This window comes from Mus musculus, chromosome 10 (genome assembly GCF_000001635.26).
Source record: "Mus musculus strain C57BL/6J chromosome 10, GRCm38.p6 C57BL/6J".
Taxonomy (NCBI): domain Eukaryota; kingdom Metazoa; phylum Chordata; class Mammalia; order Rodentia; family Muridae; genus Mus; species Mus musculus.
In genome coordinates this window covers 91,078,813-91,102,861 of record NC_000076.6, presented here as the reverse complement: position 1 = coordinate 91,102,861, position 24,049 = coordinate 91,078,813, and the positions used below count along the sequence as shown (strand labels likewise).

General features: G+C 42.4%; 2 protein-coding genes across 8 annotated transcripts in view; one reads left to right on the top strand and one right to left on the bottom strand.

The window, feature by feature from the left end:
* Positions 1-248: 248 nt before the first annotated feature.
* On the bottom strand, positions 249-20,125 carry Ikbip (IKBKB interacting protein). 5 transcript variants are annotated; one of them, XR_001779582.2, is made up of 5 exons: positions 19,566-20,125; positions 9,606-9,723; positions 5,184-7,078; positions 2,520-2,586; positions 249-1,107 (listed from the first exon to the last, which is right to left on the bottom strand). XR_001779582.2 is itself a non-coding variant. In NM_027078.2 (3 exons), exons 1-3 carry the CDS (start codon positions 19,733-19,735, stop codon positions 358-360), a joined length of 1,038 nt encoding a protein of 345 aa, NP_081354.1. In that variant the 5' UTR covers positions 19,736-19,823; the 3' UTR covers positions 249-357. The 5 variants fall into 5 exon arrangements, 4 of the variants coding, with proteins under 4 accessions (NP_081354.1, XP_011241838.1, XP_017169557.1 ...); NM_027078.2 differs by lacking the exons at positions 2,520-2,586; positions 5,184-7,078 and having other exon boundaries at positions 19,566-19,823; XM_017314068.2 differs by lacking the exons at positions 249-1,107; positions 2,520-2,586 and having other exon boundaries at positions 4,204-7,009.
* Positions 20,119-24,049, top strand: part of Apaf1 (apoptotic peptidase activating factor 1) — a 93,433-nt gene continuing 89,502 nt past the window's right edge. Inside the window, exons 1-3 of one of the 3 annotated variants that reach the window (NM_001282947.1) lie at positions 20,119-20,679; positions 22,774-22,975; positions 23,226-23,382. In NM_001282947.1, coding sequence (NP_001269876.1) covers positions 22,838-22,975; positions 23,226-23,382 — 295 coding nt within the window. In that variant the 5' untranslated portion in view covers positions 20,119-20,679; positions 22,774-22,837. Of the gene's footprint in view, positions 20,680-22,730; positions 22,976-23,225; positions 23,416-24,049 lie in introns of all 3 variants that reach the window. The other 2 variants (NM_009684.2, NM_001042558.1) reach the window with 2 other exon arrangements.

The following is a 24,049-nucleotide window of genomic DNA, read 5'->3' as shown; positions in this document are numbered from 1 at the left end:
TTCCGTAAATACTTGGTAAATTCAAATGTTCAGTCTGCTTCAATTTATTACTGGAGGCTGGAGAGATTGCTCAACAATTAAGAGTGCTTGCTACTCGGCCAGAGGACCCAAGTTCGATTCCCAGCACCCACGTTAGACAGCTTACAACTGTAACTCCAGCTCCAGGGGATCCAATACACACTCTGGCCTGCACAGGCACCCACCTACATGTACATATGAATAAGTTAAAAAAATATTATGGAGCAAAATAGTATCAAACACAAAATAGCATTTATTCCAAAATATCAGTATTTCCTATCAGTCTATTCACAACAGCAATCTTATTTTTAAATTACCTCTAATTTACATAATATCAAACTAATCTGAAATATGCGTTATTTCATCTTTAATGTCCTTAATCGCAGCTTGGACTACTGTTAAATTAGATATCTTTTCCTTTAAGAAAGCAATTTCTTTCTCTCTTTGCATTAAGTCAGAACCTAGTCTCCCAATGCGAAGTGTTAGGTCATCTACCAGTGGTTCCAAACGCGAGAAGTCCTTCTTCAGATTAGAGACCTTTGGCTTCAGATCGTTTGCAAAGCTCACTGCCTTCAGAACTTTCGCCCTGTCACTTTCCAAGCTTAAAAACCTATCTGTGTGCTCATCGAAATCGCCCTGGAGCTCAGCCAGCCTCTGTGCGACCGAGTCAATTCTTTTCGCATTTTCGCTTGCCGTCTTTCGGAGTGCCGATGTTCGGTCGATGCTGCTCGAGAGGAGATCACCTATATTTTCCACCGTAGCCGTCTCTACTTTTTTGACTTTATTCCCCAGGGCTTGCACGGCATCTGTTAGTGATTCGACTTCAGTTACTAAACCGGAAATCCGCCGTACGTCTGTTTTCACGCTTGTAATCTTGAGGCCCATGTCTTTGGCCATGGATGCTGTACCTTGGTCTACTTTTATAATGTCCTCAGAAAGTCTTGTTAGTGTGTTATTCAGTGTGCCCTGTCTCTCAGTTATCCTGTTAGACCATGTTTTCATCTCATGAATTTCTTCCTGCAGGAGCTTTAGATGAGCCGCTATTTGGAAAGCCTTCAGTTGTTCCACGAGAGCTTCACATTCCTGGTACTATAAGGAAATACAATACCACAGTGATTAAACTGGTCAAAACTTAACATTTAGAATTCAGATTGCATGTGTTTTCCTCCCTTATGAGTTTACAGCTCTTTATGGGAAGCATAAGGTAATGTATAGTGTTGAAAGAGCAAACCTTGGGCTGGGGAGCTCTGGGATTTGAATCCCAGGACCGAAGGGGGGGGGGGGGGAACACACAGAATGAATTAGAAAAGAAGATTAAAATCATTTAAGTATATTGCTAATGAATAAGAAACCTGCTCAGGACATTTCATAAAACATTACTGGAAATGACTTTTCTTGATGGTTCTTACGTCATTGGTCCCTTATATAGCAACAGAATGAGCTAAAGAAGACCGTGTTTTCTTCATAGTCAGAGAAAAGAAATCTCCAGATGCTTTTTGGCATTTTTTTTGTTTTTTGGTTTTTGTTTTTTTTTGAATTCTTGAGTTTTGTTACACAGTCCAGACTTGTGTGAAACACCTGATTCCTCAGTTAAAAAAAAAAAAAAAAGTTTTATTAAGATAGCATAGGCTTTTAAGTTAAAAAAAAAAAAAAAAAGCTTTCTTAAGATATTAACTGTGACGCTGGAGAGAGGCCTCACCAGTTAAGAGTGCTTGCTGCTCTTCCAGAGGTCCTGAGTTCAGTACCCAGCACCCATGTTAGGCAGCTCATAACCCTTGTTCCAGCTTCCGAGGATCCTATACCATCTCCCAGCCTCCGTGGGTACCAGCACGGACATAGCAGACAGGTAAACACATATACACATACATTTAAGACAATCTTCGTAAAAGGTAAAGTTCCTCTAAGGAAAAATAGTCTTCTGTGTGTGGGGTATGTGTGTGAGTGGTTCAACTGTCTGTGTGGACATCAATGTGTGTCTCACGTGTCTTCTTCTTTTTATTTTAACAATGTGAATACACTGTAGCTCACCCTGTGGTTGCTGGGAATTGAACTCAGGACTTCTAGAAGAGCAGTCAGTGCTCTTAACCATCTCTCTAACACTTGTCTACTACTATTGTTCACTTCCTCCCCCCCCCCCCTCCACCACCTCCCTCCCTCCTTTCCTCCCTCCCTCCCTCCTTCCCTCCTTCTTTTAGAAACAGGGTCTCACCATCTACTCCTGACCTGAAAGGTCTTATATAGACCAGACTGGCCATGAACTTGCAGAGATCCATCTGCCTTTGTCTCTTGAGAGTTGGGAATCAAAGGCTTGGGCCACCACACATGGTACCACCTTATTCTCTGAGTCAAAGTCTCTCTATAAACATGGGACTCACCAACTGGCTGATTAGCTGGCCAGTGGGCTGGGGGTTCATCCTGTCTCCATCAAGAGCTGGAATTACAGGTATGCACTCTATATCAAGTTTTGAAAAACATTAAAAAATGTTAACACATGTATATACCTGTGTGAGTCTGTGTGTAGTATACAGATCAGGAGCCCATGTGGACTGGGGGAGGGCCTCAGATACCCTGGAAGTAGAATTACAGGCAGTCATGAGCCTCCATGTGGGTGCTGGGAACCAAACCTGAGTCTTTTGCAAGAACAATAAGGACTCTTAAGCACTGAGCCATCTCCACCCCTTTACCCTCCACCCCGACTCTCTTTTCTTCCTTGCTTTTCAGTGCTGGAGGTCAAGTTCAGGACCTTGCACATGACAGGCAGGCACTCTCCCGAGCTACATCCCTAGCTATTCCTTTAATTATTGAATTAATTGTATGTATGTATGTATGTATGTATGTATGTATGTATGCATGCATGTATGTATATGTAGAGACAGTCTCATGTAGCCTGTATGTATGTATGTATGTCTATATGTATAGACAGTCTCATGCAGCCTATATGTATATGTATGTGAATGTTGAGACAGTTTTTGCAGCCTGTATGTATGCATGCATGCATATGTATGTGTATATGTATATGTAGAGACAGAGTTTCATGCAGCCCAGGCTGACCTTGAGCGCTCTATGTAGTTGATGATGACCCTGAATTTATGATCTTCTAGCTTTTATTTCCTGCGTGTTAGATTACAGGCTTGTGCCAAAAGGCCTGGTTTTATGCGGTACTGGAGATAGAACCCAGTGCTTCAGAAATGCTGGGCAGACACTCTACTGCCAAGTATCTAAGCTGTATCTCCAGCCCCTCCTGTAATTTTTAAAAAACTTCTTTTAGGGCTGGAGGGATGGCTCAGTGGTTAAGAGCACTGACTGCTCTTCCAAAGGTCCTGAGTTCAAATCCCAGCAACCACATGGAGGTTCACAACCATCTGTAATGGGATCTGATGCCCTCTTCTGGTGTGTCTGAAGTCAGCTACAGTGTACTTACATATAATAATAAATAAATCTAAAAACAAACACACACACAAACAAACAAACAAACGTATTTTAGTATTTTATGTGTATGGGTGCTTTGCCCACATGTATGTAAGTGTAGCATGTGTGTGCCTAGATGCCTGTGGAGGAAACTGCGGTTATGGATGATTGTGAGCCACCACATGGGTGCTGGGGACCAAGCTCAGGTTCTCTTCAAAAACAGTAAGTGCTCGTAACTGCAGGGCGACTCTCCAGCTCCTGATGTAACTATTGCTATAAATACATTTCAAAACTTCACACCCAAAAGATTACAAATAATTAGGTGCTTATTTTGTGAAACTTACTTTATTGAATGTGTAGATACACACACACACACACATAATATATATAATAATATTATATATATATATAAAACGGGTATGCATCTGTATCTGTGTGGGGGTTTGTGCATGTGAGTCCGGTTGCATGTGGAGACCAAGAGGCCACTGAATCCCCGAGAGCTGGGGTTCCAGGTGATTGTGAGCAGCCTTGAGTGGATGCTGAGAACTGAGCCTGGATCTCTGCAGCAGCTGCATGCACTCTTAGCCTGAGCTATCTCTTCAGCCCCTCACTTAGCAAAATTTTTGTTGTTAGTGTCCTGCCAGGTGGCCCAGCTTGACCATCAACTTGGACTCTTCCTGCTACAACCAGGAGTTATAGACACCTACCACCATGCCTGGGTATAAACTGTTTTGTGTGTGCTGAAATTTTTTAAATAAATGGACAGTACTCTCTATATGCTAACTGCTATATAAAATTTATTATCAATTACAGAGATACGAAAGTGTGGATTATAATACTGGGAATTTGCCATAAAGCACAACAATATGAAGTCCTGTGCCATGATTTAGACCTATGGTCCCTGTTACTTGAAACGCAGGAGCAGGAAGATGGTGACTTAAGACTAACCTGGGCTACATCTTGAGATTCTGTCTCAAAATCAAAACAAAACAAAACAAAAAAACCCTTCGAAACAAAGAAAGAAAGAAACAAAGGAAAATTCGTTAAACGTTAATCTACAATGACGATTTTGTTAAACAGGAAGTTAAAATACATTTATTTTATGCATATGAGTGGCCTGCCTGTATGTGTCTGTGCACCGCGTGCACGCCATGCATGGTACTTGCAGGAGTCATAAGGCTGTGCTGGGTCTCCTGGGAGCTGAGTTACAGATGGTTGTGAGCCATCACGTGGGCACTGGGAATCAAACCCAAGTCCTCTGCAAGAACAACCAGTGCTCTTAACCCCTGAGACATCAAATTTCTTAGCAAAGGAATACACAGACACACATGTTCAATAGTTTTCTCATGTCTCTGTTTTCCAGGGCTGGTATTATAGGCAGGGGATGCTAGACCCAGCTTTTTTTTTTTATTATTTTTTATTTTTTATTTTTTGAGACAGGGTTTCTCTGTGTAGCCCTGGCTGTCCTGGAACTCACTTTGTAGACCAGGCTGGCCCCGAACTCAGAAATACGCCTGCCTCTGCCTCCCAAGTGCTGGGATTAAAGGCGTGCACCACCACGCCCGGCAAGACACAGCTTTTTATGTCAGTGTCGGGTATTAAACCCTGATCCTGGTCCTTGTGCTTACACAGCAAGCCTCTCATTTATTGAACTATCTCCTTGTCCTAATTTTTGTTTTTCTTTTGTTTTGTTTTGAGACACAGTCTTACTATGTAGACCAGGGTGATCTTGAACTTAGAGAGCCGACTGCCTTTACCTCTGGAGTGCTGGTATCAAAGCTGTGCGCCACCGTACTTAGCTCCAGCCCTACTTTTTAAAAAATTAATATGTGAAACAAATTTAGTTTCATACATTGGAGAATCTTTAAAATAATGATGTAAATATGTCATTATCACAATTTATTGCTATGTTATTTTATCTTTAAAATAGGCACAGGCCCAACATGTTCTTATTTTAAGCATCTATTAATTGTATTCAGTAAACTCTAGTGTCACACAGTTCAAACTTTAGAAATAAAAGTCCAGGTTCACAAAGAGACTTCATAAACTCATACTTCAAAACATCACCAGTTCATAGAAAAGGCTATAAATGAGAACACAATAGGGACACGTTCACTCACATCTTAAACCTCTTGTAAGTATCTGTAACACAGCTTAGAACCTTTGCAAAAGGGAGGATACTTTTCAGTTTTCATAGTTTTCATAACGTGGCACTACCTCACAGGAGAGCCCCTTGGTTCTCCTGCAGGAAGGTTACCTTCTATTTTACATACACTTCCAATGAACTTGGTTGTCTGAATTTAAAAAAAAAAAAAAAAAGAGCCCCAAAAACCTGGGAGAGGAAGGTATGTTACCAACTGGCTGCAAGAGCAGGAGACAGAAAAGTTGTGAGAAACAGACATAGCTTAGAAAACAGATAATGAGGGTCACAGTGAAATGGTAAGAGGTTTTAATATTTGCTACAGATTATCTGTCTGTCTATCTCCAGAATAGATAGATAGATAGATAGATAGATAGATAGATAGATAGAATAATGCAACTCATAATGTCTATTAATCATTGGAAAGACATGTAAATATTAAATATACTGCCTAAAAAAGTGGAGCAATATATATTTTAGAAGAATTGCTATGAACATAGTTAAAGTAAGTTTTAAGATTAAAAAGACAAAAAAGTTTGATTAGATGCATACTCCATATGGCGCACACTCCACTTATTCTCGAGTAACATGAGGCAGATCAAAAAAAAAAACCTAAAAAATGTAGGAGTGAATGATTCCCACTTGGTAGTGCAGCCCATCAGAAGGTGTGCAGTATATTTAATACTCATCAGTTCCCTTATTTCCTAGGCTATACTCTCCCAAAGTCCCCTTTTCCCGTGCACTTGAATATGCTATGAAGTCATGAACTTTTCCTTTTAGAACGACCAGCTCGTTCTGCATCTTTAGTAAGCTGTTGTCATACTGGATCCCCTCCAGGGTTTTCTGCATCTCCATGATCTCAGACACAGCCCTCAGCATGTCGTCCTCCATGTTGAACATCTGCATCGTCAGCTCCTCCATCTTCCTTTCTGTCCCTATCAGATCCTGAGAGACTCTGAGAACCGAGTGGACAGCATTTTCTATGGTTGGCAAGTGTGCCTTGCACTCTTCTACTTTGGGTTCGTAGCTGGAGAGTTTGTTGGTCAGATCTTCGTCTCTGGCTAGGAGCGTGTGCTGTTCTTCTTCTAGCTTCTTAACTGCTTTGGTATCAGAGCTAAGCTGGGCCTCGACTCGTAGAAGATCTTCCTCTTCTTGCCTGCTCACTGTTCTGATGTTTCGCAGTGTGCTGTCTTCTAAATCTTTTAGACGTTCAGTGAGCGATTTTATTTCTTGATCCGCGGAGTTAATCTTCAGGGTAACTTCAGAATGTGTATCCTTCACTTCTGATTTGAAGACGGCTGTGTCATCGATCATTTCTGCCAGTGTTCTCTTCCAGAAGTCTGTAATGTTCTGGAATTTCTCATTAAGGTTTTGCATCTTTTGTGTGAGCATCTCTTCGCTAGTCTCAATATCACGTATGGATCTTTGGAGGCCAGATACTTCCTGTTCAAATTGGGTCATCAAAGATATGGATGATGTAGCTTCCTGCAGGGTATTTTCAGTAGACTCAAGCTGTATTTATAACACAAAACAATCCCTGAGCTACTGAATCATTTTTATATTAGAGAAACATACTTTAGCAATCAGGAGCATAACATATACAAGGTTCAAATTCTGAAGATGCCTAAACTATCTAAGCATATCTGAATCACATTGACAGAAATATTTATTATTAATAGTTTAGACAAATTTAGTAGAGTAGCCTTATGTTAGAAGAATGTATACCTGAACTCATAATCCTAGTTATTTAACATAACTTTTTTTATGAGGGCATAGTCAAAAGAAATGATGTTAATTTTTTGAAGTATATTGTAGTTCTGTTTTTTTCAAACATTGGAAGTAACTAGATGTCATTTTTATGGCCATTTGGCTTTTAGGAAACTATAACAATGTAGAGTTTGCTACCTCCCCTAAATCCTATGACTTTGGAGTTTCTGGCTGAATTGTTGTCATTTCTTGTGCTAACCTCTTAGAGAGAAAGAACTAGAAATGGATCATAAAAAGGCAAAATGAATTTTATAAAATAGTTGAAACATGTGACATCAAGTGGCAAAATGTTTATCTGTAAATCAGGATAAGCCTCTGGAACCTCTCTAAATAGGCCTGAGGTATTTGGAAGGCCATGCCATGCCACAGGCTTAGCTGCTTTCTCTCCTCACAGGCATGAAAGCTTTAGAGAAAACCTAGAAATGATCGATAAGCTATGACGTGTTTGCAGCACTGTCCTGTGACAGGACGCTGAACATGACACAGTTCTGCTCTTCAGTGGTTTATGTAGTGAGCAAAACAATTTTCAGGCAACAAGACGTGTGCCTAACAGGGGAGACACATGGGAGGAGCACTTAGTGGACTCCTGACCCAGACTTCAGTGACTAAACGCCTCCAGAAGCACTACCTGATAATCTTGTCCTCTCTAAATCACCTTACCCACTACCTTGCAGATTAACGCTTTGAAAACTGCTAAGCATGTCATGCGACACCATTAAAAAACCTCAGATGTTTTCTGACACTTGTGAGACAAGTCCACGGCCTTAGCCTCAACTGTCAGGACATCCTGCAGTACCTGTTATATTGTTAGTTGCCACATGTAGTTCCTTTTTTTTTTTTTTTTTTTGAGACAGGGTTTCTCTGTGTAGCCCTGGCTGTCCTGGAACTCACTTTGTAGACCAGGCTGGTCTTCAACTCAGAAATCTGCCTGCCTCTGCCTCCCAACTGTTGGGATTAAAGGCGTGCACCACCACCACCCGGCTCCACATGTAGTTCTTTGAATGTTCGTTTTTTTTTTTTTTTTTGCCAGACCTTGTGCATGACGCTGGTTATAAAATATCAATTTGGGGCTGGAGAGATGAGTCAGCGGTTAGGAGCACTGACTCAACACAGGGCACAAAGAGTTCAGAGGAGAGAAAAGACAGGAGATTAAAGTGGGAAAGCCTAAGGTGACTGAAATCTGCCTCAACAGATGGATTAACTGGCCCGGTGAAGAGCTGAAGGGTTCAAATTCCTAAATTCCTTCTCATTTTGTCGTGGTGGGTTTTGTCCTAAAATATCAAGAGCTTCAGGAACTCCTTCCTTCCTTCCTTCCTCCCTCAAGCATTTTAAACTTTAAAATGTTCTGTGTATGAGTGTATGCGTACAACAAGTCTATAGTGCTACAGACATCAGAACGAGGCTTGGGGTCCCCCAGAACTGGAGTGACAGAGGGTAGTGAACCACCACGTGGGTCCTAGGAACTGAACCTGCATCTTCTGATAGGCAGCCAGTGCTCCTAAACTGAGCCACCTTTCCAGCTCCCGGAACACACTTCTTGATGAACTTGGACAGTATCTGACATAAGGGAGATTCAGAAAACCACGGAGGGAATTCAGCATGACAACAGCTTTCTGGGACTATCTGAACGAAGGATCTATGTAATAGGTGAAACAGTGTGCTATCGAGGCGTTAGATGACATGTGTATAACAGAACTAGTTAATAAAAGCAGAGCACTTGAAAATGTCTAAAAGCCAATTTAATACACACATGTAGCCACACCACAGCTAGAAGTTCATTTAAACACAAGTTCTGAGAAACACTTGTAACTAGTCACAGTGTCAGGCTTCGTTGACTGGATGGAGCTGAGCACTGGATGGAGTCTTGCAACAAGGGCTTTTACCCACTAAGCATCTGGCTGGTCCCACTGGTTTTAACTTTATGTCTAAAGATCAAACGTACCTTTGTTTGTTTGTTTTGCTTAGCCCTGGCTGGTCTGGAACTTGCTGTGTAGACTAGGCCAGTGTTGAACTCACAGAGATTTGCCTGCCTCAGTCTACAGAGTGCTGGGATTAAAGGTGTGTACTATCATGACCAGCTGGAGCAACAACCACACTTTCAACACTTCCTAGGAACTAACTTGGATCACAGGGAGACTGCCAAGAAGGAGAAAGTCTGCTCAGGAGTTAAACTAGTGATAGTTTGAAGGCAGAAGAAGAACACTTTGAGCTGACATAGGAGGATGGTAGTAGCGGAGAGGGGAGAATCTCCCCTAGATAAGTTATACATTACCTTGCTGGAAATTAAACTGATTTTACTCTGGAGGCCCTGAAACTCGCTGCTCTCTGTTTGCAGTAACCGGTATTGTTTTTCTACCTTCGCAAACTTTTCTGATTGTTGAAATACAAGCCTGAAAAAGAAAAAAACAAAAAACAAAAACTAATGACCATCACTCACTCCTGGTGAGAACAATGTGTGTCCTCAGATAGCTGCTGCAGTATTAGTCAGATGGCTCCATCACCAAGGCGGCCTGCTGTGTGGAAGGTGACTGCATTAGCTCAGTGCAGAGATGAGTCAACACTGCCTCTCTTCAGACCTCACGGCTCAGGGAGTGAGGCAGAGGAGCATCTTTAACAGATGCAAGAAAAAGAAATGTTTTGAAAGAATCCAGGGTTGAACTCTTTGGAATAAAAACTTTGATCTCTTCTGAGGATAGAGGCCAGTAGTTCAATACCCAGCACTACCAAGCTATCATCCCCCAAACTATCATCCAGACTATGGTATGAATGCCTGTAATTGTATTATTCAGGGAGGCAGAGGCAGGAGGACCATAGGTTCTAGATCACGCCACCCTCCATTATTACACAGTGAGTCGAAGGCTTAAAGGCCAACTTCATGAGACTTTGTCTCAAAAAGAAGTTAGGAAGAGAGTAGAGATACAGAAGAGAGCCATCGTCGAAGTAATAGAATACATATGCAAAGCAGGGTGTGACAAATCCATTTGACTATACTCAACAGTACACTCGTAGGTACAGTGTAGATGCCATTCTGAAATGAGGGCTTGGGGCGAAGGGGGATGACTCAGTGGATAACGTCATGCTCACAAGGACCTGAGCATGCTCCCCAGCACCCACATAAAAAGCTAGGCTGGGTGCTGCACGTGTAATCCCAGAGCTGGGGAAGCAGAGACACGAGGATTCCTAGGCTAGTTGGTCAGCCAGCCTGATCTAATGAGACCAACCCAGGTCTTAGTGGGAGACCCTGTCTCAAAACACAAGGCCGCTGGCTCCTGAGGAGTGATGACAGAGGTTGACCTCTGGCTTCTATACACACGCACCCACATGCACACTCACACAGCCACACAAGAAAGGAAGATTAGTGCTGACAGTACAGCTCAGTGGTAGGAAGGGCGCTTACCTGGCATGTCAATGACCCCAGGTTTGATCTAGCATAAAAGCAAACAAAATTGGAGTGCTTTCTTCATCTGGTAAATAGTAAAAGGTAGAAGAAAAAGAAGGGAAAAAACCCCACCAAAAACCAATTTTCCTTGGGCTGGAGAGATGATGGCTTAGTGGTTAGGAGCACAAGGCTGCTCTTTATTATTATTATTAAGTATTTTTTTTTAAAGATTTATTTATTATTATACGTAAGTACACTGTAGCTGACTTCAGATGCACCAGAAGAGGGCAACAACTCTCATTACGGGTGGTTGTGAGCCACCATGTGGTTGCTGGGATTTGAACTCAGGACCTTTGGTAGAACAGTTAGTGTTCTTACCCATTGAGCCATCTCACCAGCCCCAAGTATTTTTTTAGTTAGGTATTTTCTTCATTTACATTTCAAATGCTATCCCAAAAGTCCCCCAGACCCTCCCCCCATCTCCCCTATCCACCCACTTCCATTTCTTGGCCCTGGCGTTCCCCGTACTGAGGCATATAAAGTTTGCAAGACCAAGGGGCTTCTCTTCCCAATGATGGCCGATTAGGCCATCTTCTGATACGTATGCAGCTAGAGACACGAGCTCCGGGGGTACTGGTTAGTTCATATTGTAGTTAACAGTCAGCTATTGGATGGAACACAGGGCCCCAGTGGAGGAGCTAGAGAAAGTACCCAAGGAGCTAAAGGCTGCTCTGCTAAAGACACAAGTTTTATCCCAAGCATCCAGCTGGCAGCTCACAACGGTCTGTAACTACAGTTCCAGGGAAGCCAATGCCCTCTTCTCACCTTCACTGGTACCATGCACATGTGATGCTTAGATATGCAAGGTAAGACACTCATACACATTATGGAAAAAAAAAGGTTATCCCAATCTTTAAGAATCTGATGCTTTATTGAACGAGTTAGCTAGACCCCTTATCCTAATCTTTGAAACAATAAATGAACATGTTTTTGGAGATTTGAAATGAGTAGGCACAAAAGAAATGACTTAGGCTTGATATCATATTGGTTATCTACTGTAAATCAGTTTTCCAAGCTCCATATGTTTTGTGCACTGAGTGATCAAAAATGCAACTGAGCAGATCATGAGAAGTGCCTAAATCACAGGATCTAGATTAGTGACTGCAAATCTTCCCTACATATTGGAATCAATCAGCAGACAGCTTTAACACATCTATGCCTGGGATCCCATTTACAGAGATTCTTATTTAATTAGTCATGGATATGCTTGGATAGTGGATATTTTAACAGCTTTCCAGGTAATCTGACTATGCAGCCGAGCTGAGGTTCATTTGTTTTCTTTTTTTTTTCTTTTTCTTTCTTTCTTTCTTTTTTCTTTTCTTTTCTTTTTTTTTTTTTTTTTCCAGACAGGGTTTCTCTGTATAGTCCTGGCTGTCCTGGAACTCACTTTGTAGACCTGGCTGGCCTCGAACTCAGAAATCTGCCTGTCTCTGCCTCCCAAGTACTGGGATTAAAGGCGTGTGCCACCACTGCCTGGTTGAGGTTCCTTTGTTGATCATTTCTGGATGCAATACATTTCCTTTGATGATGCATACTAACATCTATCATATGAAACACTTATAGTCACATCTTTTTTTTTTTAATATTTATTTATTTACTATATATAATTACACTGTAGCTGTCTTCAGACACTCCAGAAGAGGGCATCAGATTTCGTTACGGATGGTTATGAGCCACCATGTGGTTGCTGGGATTTGAACTCAGGACCTTTGGAAGAGCAGTCGGCGCTCTTAACCGCTGAGCCATCTCACCAGCCCTTATAGTCACATCTTATAAAATTAGTTGAGATAAACTTGTTCTGTGTATTAATATGAACATTTAAACAAAACCCAGTTTAAAAATCATTATTTTCTTAACTCTAAAAGATGGATGATGGTTAAACATCTTGTCTTCCCCTCCACCTTCTTAAAACCCTTGTCTTGCTGCTGGGAACAAACCTAGAACTTGGGTCATTCTGGGGGGAGGGGTATTCCACTGTTGGGCTACATCCCCACAATTTGTAGTATTATGAATTTTAAGCTTTTTCCCTCTTTCATAGTATAGGCTTACTACTCATAAAAATGAGTTAATTTCAATGAATAGTTTTATCATCTGTTGATGCATGTGTTACTTCATGAATTTATTCTCATAAACTTATCCCACAGAGGGGTGAAGTTACTCAGAGTGAAAACATTACTATAGGAGACTTTGAGTAAAAGTTGATCCATTATAAAAATGCCTTACTGAGCCTGGAGAGGTGGCACAAAGATTAAAAGTCCTTGCTGCTCTTCCAGAAGACCCAAGTTCAGTTCCCAGCAATGTTGTCCAGAGGCAGATGTGCATGTGCATGGGCACGGGTGCACACACACACACACACACACACACACACACACACACACACACACACGGAGACATACAGACACAGACAGACACACAGCAGACACACAGAAACAGACAGACAGACAGAAATACAGCAGAACAGACACACAGAAACAGACAGACAGACACACACACGGATACACACACAGATGCAGACAGACAGACACAAACACATGCAGGCACACAGACACACACAGATGCATGTCAGGGCACTCTGGTGGAGTCAGCTTGTGAGGCAGAAATGCCAAAAAGCTGCTCATGAGAAATGAATTTCTAGGACTCTCCTCCTGGATATTCTGGCGAAAGCCAACGCTCCAGTTTGGATCGGTTTGTCAGGCGAAAAGCCTGGAAGCTGTTTCACGAGGATAAGAGTTCCATGGAAATTTTCCTCCCAGAGTTATGGCATCTCTTTCCCTAACCCATTATATTCAAATTTCCACCACATTAATCTAGTGTATAGATTCACGTGCACTCTATTAAGCATTACCTTATAGTAAATGCCTTTTAAGATTGTATTCTAACATAGCTAAAGCCTTTTTCCAGTGTTCTTAGATTCCAGATAGCAGCAAGGAGCTTAACCTATTCAGTAACTTATTAAGCTCTATCATAAAACAATAAAGCACCTGCCATTTACTCAGCTGTCTGTAGATAGAGACTAAAAGTCTCACTGAGATAGAAATCTTTTACTACAGGCTACATTCCATGTCAAGTATAAGTTGATATACTACCCTGATAAGCGGGAACTCTCCAGACAGGATAAGTTTTACTAGACCTAAGAATTTAGAGCTCCTGATGACACACTACTCTTAAGGCCTATCAAGAGTTAACAACCCCCTGATGCTTTTAGGCTGATCCTAGGCAGGGCTTGTTATCCCTAATGTAAACATTTAATTAGTCCCTGCAAATTCCTTTCTGCTGTAACTGGTGAATTTCAGTGTATCTTGTCTTTTTGTGATTTGTATCCTCTGATAATTCGTTGTAATATAAGTCTGAAGCTCAACCAGAACATTACATTCAGATCCAACACCATTCTCGCGTGTTTGGCTGTCTGTCACATCCGACTCTTTTGCCCATCTGCCTAAGAAATCCTGTTCCTCGCAGACCAGGGACCCAGAGGGTCTGCGGCAGATGCACACACAGAGATGCACACAGACACAGACAGACAGACACATACATACACACAGACACAGACAGACACACATTTCTGGTACAGGAGATGCAGACAGTTGTGAGCTGCCATATGGGTGCTAGAAATTGAACCGAGGTCCTCTGTAGGAGTAGCTAGTGCTCTTAACCACTGAGCCATCTCTCCAGCTCCCTTATTTATTTTTTTAATGTTTGAGTTTTTATCTATATGTATGTATGTATATGTACCACACATGTGCCTGGTGCATGAGGAAGCCAGAACTGGGGATCAGAAGTTATAGATGCTGTGAGCCATTAAGTGGGCCCTTGGAACAGAACCTGTGTCCTCTGTCAGAGTAGCAAGTAGTCATAACCACTGAGCATCTATCTCCAACTCTCTATTCCCAGGTTTTTGTTTGTTTGTTTGTTCTTTCAAGATACGGTCTCATATGTAGCCCTGGCTGTTCTACAACTCACTATGTAGTCTAGATTGGCCTTGAACTCCCAGAGATCTGCCAGCCTCTGTTTCCTCAGTGCTGGGATGAAAGGCATGGGCCACTACCTTGTGCTTCAGAAACTTGATCTTAATTTGGATTAACACTGAGGGGAGGCAACATATTACACAGGTTAAACATCTAGACTCCTTTGGCTCTGCATTTACTATAACCAACCACTTTTGACAAATTAAGTTTATCTTTACTCCTGTTTCCTATCTAGAAAGTAGGAATGATAATATCTCCTGGGGTTTTGAGAAATAAAATAGTCTCATGTTTATAAAAGCACATAGAATAATGACTTTTTTCCCTTTTCTGTCCTTGCTTCCTTCCTCTGTGGTCCTGAAGGTACTCAGGGTCTTGTGAATGTTAGGCAAGTTAGTACTCCTTAGCCCTCTCTTTTGGACCCCTTTGTGCACTTTCCCATCTCTCTTACATGCCTGCAGTTGTCTGTTCAAAGGAGTATGACTCCCTTCTGCTTGCACTTGGTCATAGTCGTAGTCCTACCACTAAACACTAAGCTGAACTAGGGAGCCCATTTGGTAACAAACCAAGTAGGGGATAGATGTATCGATCACTTGTAAGTCTCTATGGGAGCAGGACTTTGTTTGGGCCTTCTTCACTATCACACAGGTGAAGTCTTAAACGTGTTAGATGCAGGAAAAAGGGACCCAGGAGGGGTCAGCTTTCAGTGTGGACCTTCCAAAAGCATCTTCCCTCCCTCACAGCTGCTGCCGTCTATCTAGGCCTCAAGCAAGTTTAGGATTCTGTGTTAGTGAATGGCGCATAGCACCACCTCTGAGGGAGTCTAACATGGTGGCAGGCAGATGACTGAGGACTTAGATTTCTCTGCCTCTCTTTCAACTTGGTACTGAGAAAGAGCAAATAATAACAGGAAGCAGTTATGGTCCATTACAGGGTTACTATTAGGGTCAATGCCCATTTAACATCAGTTCATACCATCTACAGCTACCTAATGTTGAAGGGAACACTGACTGTATTCTATTATTTAAAACCAGGGCAAGGTTGGGTATGGTGCCCATGTCTGCAATCCCAGTACTTGGAAGAAGTACAGGAATTGCCATAAGTTTGAGACTAAACCCCAGTCTCAAAAAACCAAAACAAAACCAAAAAGGCCAGCCATGGTACACACCTTTAGTCCCAGCACTTGGGAGGCATACATGTGAGTTCCAGGCCAGCCAGGGCTATCTAGTGAATCCCCATCTCTACAAAACCCAAAACTCAAATCACCCAACAAAAACCAGTAAGTGTTTAAAGTATAATGCCATATTTTATATGAAACTCTTCTAACACTAGTAACAACAACAACAAAACCCCTAGAAATAGAGTTAGCTAAGATATTAAAAGATTTATAGAGGGGGCTGGAGAGATGGATCAGTGGGTAAGAGCGAGTTAGAGAGAAAGTTATACTGGATGAGAGAGAAAGCTCTGAATCCTATTCCTTGTTAAAAGAGCTTTTGAGGAGCTGGGAGGATGGCCCAATGGGAAAGTGCTTGCCCTCTGTATCTGTGACCCTAGCACATGAGGAGAGAGGGTGAGAGGAAACAGGACCACTAAAATTCTCTGGCCAGCCAGTCTAGCCAACTGGTGAGTCCTAGGTTCAGTGAGACTCTCTCTCAAAGACATTAGGTGGAGAGTGAGAGGCACAGATGTTGCTGTGAGGCTTCCACCATACACCTGCACATATCACACCCTTACCACTGAGCTACACTCTTGCTTTTTTTTTTTGATTTAAGTTTTATTGCATTATGATGAGAAAAGATACATAATTTCAATTTATCTGAATTTGTTAACATTTAAAAACATATTTTGAAGCCGGGCGTGGTGACGCACACCTTTAATCCCAGCACTGGGGAGGCAGAGGCAGGAGGATTTCTGAGTTCGAGGCCAGCCTGGTCTACAAAGTGAGTTCCAGGAAAGCCAGGACTACACAGAGAAACCCTGTCTCAAAAAAAAAAAAAAACAAACATATTTTGAGTAAATAAGACTTACATCACATTCTTCTTTCCCTTTGTACCCCAACTCCTCCCAAAGAGCCTCCCTTCTAAACCTGCAATACTTTTCGATTTTTATCATATTCTTTAAAATTCATAAAATATTGTAACAATAAAAATGATTATTATAAAAGTTGTTTGATTATAAGACAACAATGGAACAGTCTTATGTAGATGTTTGTCTACAGCAATACTGAAAATACATACATTTCTCAATATAAATTTTAAATAACTCCAAATATATTAACTGTATGTTATTTTAAAATAATATATCACTATTAGGTTTTGTTTCTGTTTTTTTGTTTGTTTGCTTTTTTCGAGACAGGGTTTCTCTGTATAGCCTTGGCTGTCCTGGAACTCACTCTGTAGAACAGGCTGGCCTCGAACTCAGAAATCTGCCTGCCTCTGCCTCCCGAGTGCTGGGATTAAAAGCGTTCGCCGCTGCCGCCACCACCCGGCACTATTAGTTTTTCTTAATGAACGTAAATAGATAAAGTTTTGGATACAGATTTACACTCTTGCTTTATAATTTTGATTTGACATTTAAAAAATCACTTTGGAGAGACAAAGCTCAGCTTATAAATAACCTTTCTAATCAGTGTAACTAACATGTTTTGTCTTTAATTTAACCCTTAATGTTAAATCCCTAAGATGAAGCACAACTTTTTAAGGTGTGTGTATGTGTTGTGGTGTGTGTGTTGTGGTGTGTGTGTGTGTGTGTGTGTAAGTCAGAGACTGAAGCTGGTTGTCTTTCTCAATTGCCCTCCACCTCATTACTATTTTTATTTGTCTCTCTGTGTGTGGTCACAGGTGTTCCACTGTGCATGTATGGAGGTCAGAGGACAACTCTGGGGATTCAGTTCTCTTTTTCCATTGTGTGAATGCTGGGGATAGAATTCAGGCTGTCCTTTGGCTTTGCAGAGCAAATGCTTTTATCAAATGTACCATCTTGCTGACTCAACGGAATCATTTTTTGAACTTGAATTATCAAAAAAGCTGAACATTCTATGACATAGTTTCTTAGTGGATTATGAGGCTTTGTCTAATTAACGGGAACTAGAGGAATAAATTTAGCAACTAAAACCACTTGTATTAAGCCCTGGTGCAGTGGTTCTCAGCCTTCCTAAAGTTGTGGCCCTTTAATACAGTTCCTCATGTTGTGGTGAGCCTCAACCATAAAATTATTTTCATTGCTATTTCAAAGCTGTAATTTTGCTACCATTATGCATCACAATATAAATATCTGATATGTTACCCCTGTGGGGGTCTCAACCCACAGGGTGAGAAACACTGCCCTACAGAGAACTAACAATAACTCAGTAATATTCTTTCCCAATACAAAATGTACCATGTCCCCATTTACCTAAAAAGGCATGCATTTTAAGGTATGCATAGTTTATTTAAAACAGCAAATCCAACACATTTAGATCAGAATTAATATATTCTTCAAATACTAACACTATCATTAAATAAAGTTCTTTTTAAAGAGGACAATGATCTGTATTTCAGTTGAACACGTTTTTATTAACTTATAACAAAACCCAGTACTCAAGCATTACCCAGTACAAATGCCTAGTATAATCCTAGCACTTGGGAGGTGAAGGCAGGAAGATCAGGGGTTCAATGTCACCTTCGGCTATATAGTGAGTTCTAATCTAACCTAGGCTACCTAAGAGCCTTTCTCAAAAAACCAAACCAACCACTCAACCATAGACCCCCCCCCCCAAAAAAAAAAAAAAACAAAAAACTCAAGGACTCAGGGTGTCACCAATAAACTAAGCTGGAAATAAACCTGCATCAAAACTACTCTACCCTGGAGGATATCCAGAGTCTTTTCTGAATTCTATTAGCTCTCTTATTCCACATTTACACTAATATATCACTAATATATGCTTGGTTTCAAAGCTACAAATGTTGAGCGGGATGGCGGTGCCCCCACTACTGCAAATAAAGTGTAAAAATACATGTATATAGCTGGGTTGTATGTGTCATACAGCCAGGTTGTGGTAGTACATGCCTTTAACACCAGTACTAGGGAGGTGGAGGCAGGCAGATCTCTGAGTTCCAGGCCAGCCTGGCCTACAAAGTGAGTTCAAGGACAGCCAGGGCTACACAGAGAAACCCTGTATCAAAAAACTAAAACAACAACAATAAGAAAACACGAATGTTTAGTCTTAAGGGAAAACATATTCTTTACAATGTTACATACAGTTCAACTTGTAATTTAGGAGTAAGACTATATAGTCTTTTATAGCTGTTAAGAACATGCATGTCTGGTGTCTTACAACCATTGGTAACTCCAGCTTCTTGGATTTGACACTCTCTTGCGGGATCCTCGCGCACCTGCACACACGTGCACAAATACACTGACACTCATACACATAAACAAGAATAAATCTTTAAAAAAGGACTATAGTTTTAATGTAGGCACACAGCTCTAAATAGGAGAAAGTCTCATTAGCATTTATCGCTCAGCAACAACGAACTTTTTTTTATTAGGCTGCAGACATTTTAAGAGTGCGATTTTTGGTGGAGGGTGGAGCAAACTCATCCGCAAAGCTACAGAGTGGACGGGAAGTAGTGGTTTTTAGGTATGTGCAAACTTGTGACGTGCAGTAGTAGATGCTTAATAAAGTGTGGGCCGAGTCCTGGGTGACATGTTCCCAGACTTTAGAGGGCAGCGACAGGAGCATGCTACCAGAACATTGTTAAAAGAGCGTATTCAAGCGAGAGTGGGTTGGCTCGAGGTGCTAGGCGCCCACGCGAGGCCCGACCCACGGCCTGCAGCATCGCACACTTACCAGGCCAGGCCCAGGGTCATCGCCAGAGACAGCAGGCTGAGCCCAGTGCGGGGGTCCGCCCAGCCCGCGTCCCCCCGCGCCTCGGGGTTTTTCCTGCCATCACTCCGCTTCTCGGGCTCAGGAGCAGCCACTTTGGGCCCCGGCTTCTTTCGGCTCTTCACTTCGGACATGTCTGGATCCCTGAAGATCTTGAAGCCAGGATGGCTTTGGAGGGGGGCCGTGGGACGTGGCTGCAGAGCAGCTTCGGAAGGCCACGCCCACCAAGGCTGTGCCCCGCCCTCAAGCGGCTGGCCCCGCCTCTGGATTCCGCTACCCGACTGAGTCTGCGGGAGACCCAAGCTCGCGGGTGCGCGCAGGTTGCGGAGAGGCGCGTAGAGGGGGCGGGGCCGAGAGTGCCACGTCTAGCTGGGCGCGAGCCCGCGGCTTAGCCCCACCCCACCGCGCATGCGAGAACGCTCAACCAGGGCTTGCGGTCACGCGCCGGGCGGGGCGCGCGCGCGCGGCCGCGGCGGCGGGCCCTGGGCGAGTGAATTTGCGTGCCCGGGCGCGCGCTGTGTGGACTGGGCGGGCCCAGCGGTGTTTGAGTGCTCCGCGGTCCTGAGGCAGAGACCAGGAGGCAGCTAGAGGAGCAGACGTCTCACTCCGCTCGCGGAAGGGTGTGAGAGGGGTGTGTGGGGGTCGGCAGCGAGGGGTGTGTGCCATCAGCCACCGGCGACGATCTGAGACAGTCGCAGCGGCTTTCCGAGCGGCGTCCGCTTCCCGCCCGGGCAGCTCCCGCCAGAGGGGTGAAGCGGCGACTGGAGTGGCCGTGCTTTTGTGCCCTGGGTCCCGGTACCCTCCCCTGGTGCGGCCCGAGGCAAGCCCACCGAGGTGACCACCCCTCGACGCCGCTTGGAGATCCCGGGCATCCACCCTGCGCCCCGAGCAGCTGATACCCAGGGAGGTGTCAGGACCTGCCCGGGGCGCGGGGTCGCCGGAAGCCAGGCGGGAGCCCCGGCTGCTTTCTGGCAATCTAGTCTCATAAGTGACCCTCCCTGGGCTGCTTTCTTTCGATTATCATCAGTGACCCTCCCCCGGCTGCTCTTCCCAGCACAACTCCGGTGCAAAGGCTTGGGTAAGTTTACTGCCTCGGTCTCACCTCCCCAAGCTCCTCTGGGCAGGCTCTTTGCAAGTTCTGTTGTAGCTCCCAGGGACTGAAAGATCAGGGGACGCGGGATGTTTGGTAATCATCCTCCTGCTCTTGTACCAGGAAGAGAAATTATCTAAGGAGGAAGTAGACCACTATTACTGTTTTCCTGGATAGACTTAGCCTTTATATTGTGGTCTGTATCTCGGACCAGTTTTGGCTTTCTGTTTTGTTGTGGCCACAAAGAGGTTGTGGCCCTGGGAATTTGCCCATAGTATTCCAGTTTGTGTAAAGTTTGAAAAAAGTTGTTTAAAATTTATATAATTTATGGCTGGGCATGGTGGTGCACGCCTTTAATCCTAGCACTCGGGAGGCAGAGGCAGGTGGATTTCTGAGTTCGAGGCCAGTCTGGTCTACAAAGTGAGTTCCAGGACAGCCAGGGCTATACAGAGAAACCCTGTCTCGAAAAACCAAAAAAAAAAAAAAAAAAAAAAAAAAAAAAAAACCAAAACAAAAAAAATATTATATATATATATATAATTTATGTATATGAGTTCAGTAAGGCTAGAGAAAATTGGAACTTAGTTGTCAAAGTGTTTTTTGTTTTTGTTTTTTTTTTTTTTTTTGGAGACAGGGTTTCTCTGTGTAGCCCTGGCTGTTCTGGAACTCACTCTGTAGACCAGGCTGGCCTTGAACTCAGAAATCCACCTGCCTCTGACTCCCAAGTGCTGGGATTAAAGGTGTGCTCCACCACTGCCCGGTAGAGTATTTGGTTTTTGCTTAATTATTGGACATAACCAAAAATCTTTTCATAACGGGGTTTCTCTGCATAGCCCTGGCTGTCCTGGAACTCACTTTGTAGACCAGGCTGGCCTCGAACTCAGAGATCCACCTGTCTCTGCCTCCGGAGTGCTGGGATTAAAGGCGTGGGCCACGATGCCCGGCTGAGAAACTTTTAGGAAACTAAAAATGTTAGTCTTGTTTCTGGTCATTTCTTTTTCTTTGATTTTCCTTTTTTCTTCAGTTAGTTTCATTCCAGTTGTGGGCGCACAAACGAATGACTTCTTTATTTTTGCAAGTGCAACATTTGATGTCTTAAAAAAATTTTTTTTTGAAGTTGAATGATTCTTGCCCTTCTTCGGCGCTCTGTATATTACTCTGTGCCTATTTCAGTTTTTGCACGTAGGACAGTCATCTTCTGATTATCTCTTTTTGTTGTGTATACACACACACACACACACACACACTCCTAATGAAGGAATGATTATGCATATTTAAGACATTCACACTTTACTACATTGGAGGGAGTTTTTGTCAGTGCTTTTACAACTTGCAAACATTCAAAACTGAACTTTATACCCGTGGAATAATTTTTGTTGTAATGTAGGGAAGTTGTTAGGAAATGAAAGTCACTTTCTGTAAAGCATGATACTCTTTGTTCGTTACCTTGGTCCAAGAAGTGACATCAGAGGGAATTTCCTGTGGTTCTGTGAATATGTGCTTACTAGTGAAGATCTGCGGCTGATGTCCATGTTGAGAAGCTGGTATCAGCAACGCTACTTGGTTTATAGGTTGGATAAAGGAAACACGCTTTAAAGCACCAGGACTTGAGTATTACAGTAAAACTTTTACAGAACCTCAACCTAAGAGAAGGGAGAATTTTTACTGTAAAAAATTTTACTATAAAAAAACCCAAAGTGTTTATTGGAAAAGTGGCAACACTTTATAAAATTATGAAGGAAGAAAGCCAGAATCTTGCTATCAGTCTCCCAAACACTTTGATGAACGACTCTTGAGCATCTTCTTAATACAGTTATGTGACACAACACATTTTGTGTTATTTGAGGCTTTATTTCTAATTTTCTAAATTAGCAGTGACTTAGACCTATCTTTCCTTGTCAGCATATATTCTGCATTGAGATATATACCATAGGATTTAAAATGGCTGTGTGTAATGTTCCATTTTATCTATAAATCCTAATTAACGAATAATAATAAAAAAATCCTGTTTTCCTTACATTTCTCGATTACCGTTGAAGTTACACATCCGGCGCTCACACATCCTGTTGCTCGTCATGACAGGCATCCTGGTGCTTTGCCTCTAGCCCATGCTCCACAGCGAGGAGAGAGAAAACCCTGAGGCACAATGGATGCAAAGGCCCGCAATTGTTTGCTTCAACATAGAGAAGCTTTGGAAAAGGACATCAAAACATCCTACATCATGGATCACATGATCAGTAATGGCGTCTTGTCAGTGATAGAGGAGGAGAAGGTCAAAAGTCAGGTAAAAGCCCCGAGGTAGTCTACGCTTCAACATTAAAAAATATTTATTTATTCATTTACTTACTTATTTTATGTATACGAGCACACTGTAGCTGTGTTCAACCACACCAGAAGAGGGCATCAGATCCCATTACAGATGGTTGTGAGCCACCATGTGGTTGCTGGGAATTGAATTGACATCATTCTCAGCTAATTTGTGCTGCAGACATATTCGCCTGTTCGTTCTTACATTATTCAAATTTTTTTTTCAGGCCACTCAATATCAACGAGCAGCCGCTTTAATTAAAATGATACTTAATAAAGACAACTGTGCCTACATTTCATTCTACAACGCTCTGCTACACGAGGGCTATAAGGACCTTGCTGCGCTTCTGCAGAGTGGCCTTCCTCTTGTGTCGTCTTCCAGTGGCAAGGACACAGATGGTGGAATAACTTCATTTGGTTTGTATCCCTGAAACACTTGTGTCATATTGCCACGCTATTGACTACCGTGCTTGTAGCTCTGACTGTAGTTAAATTGCTGGAGAGTGTATTTCACTTCTGGACCAATGTATGTGCCAAAATATTTTAAGTTCAAATGTAAATATTTATTTGTGTTCATCTTAATCCATTTTTTTTTCTTGCCCAGTGAACTACTTACTGCCAAGGTAGTAGCATGTGTACCCTAAATTTTAGAGCTATTAGGAGCTTTTATAGAGCCTTAATTATTATTGTTATTATTATTATTATTATTATTATTATTATTATTTGTTTTTTTTCAAGATAGGGTTTCTCTGTGTACAAACTCACTCTGTAGATCAGGCTGGCCTCAAACTCAGAAATCTGCCTGCCACTGCCTCCCCAAGTGCTGGGATTAAAGGCGTGCACCACCACTGCCTGGCGGCCTTAATTATTTTTATTTGTGTTTATATAGCATTTATAGAACAGGTAAATAATTTTTAGAAATTTGTATTCTTTAAAAAAGAAAACTTTCATTTTATGTGTCTGCACGTTTTACCTGCATGTATGCCTGTGCACATATATATGCATAGTGTCCTCAGAGGCCAGAAGAGGGCATTGGATCTTTTTTGTAAAA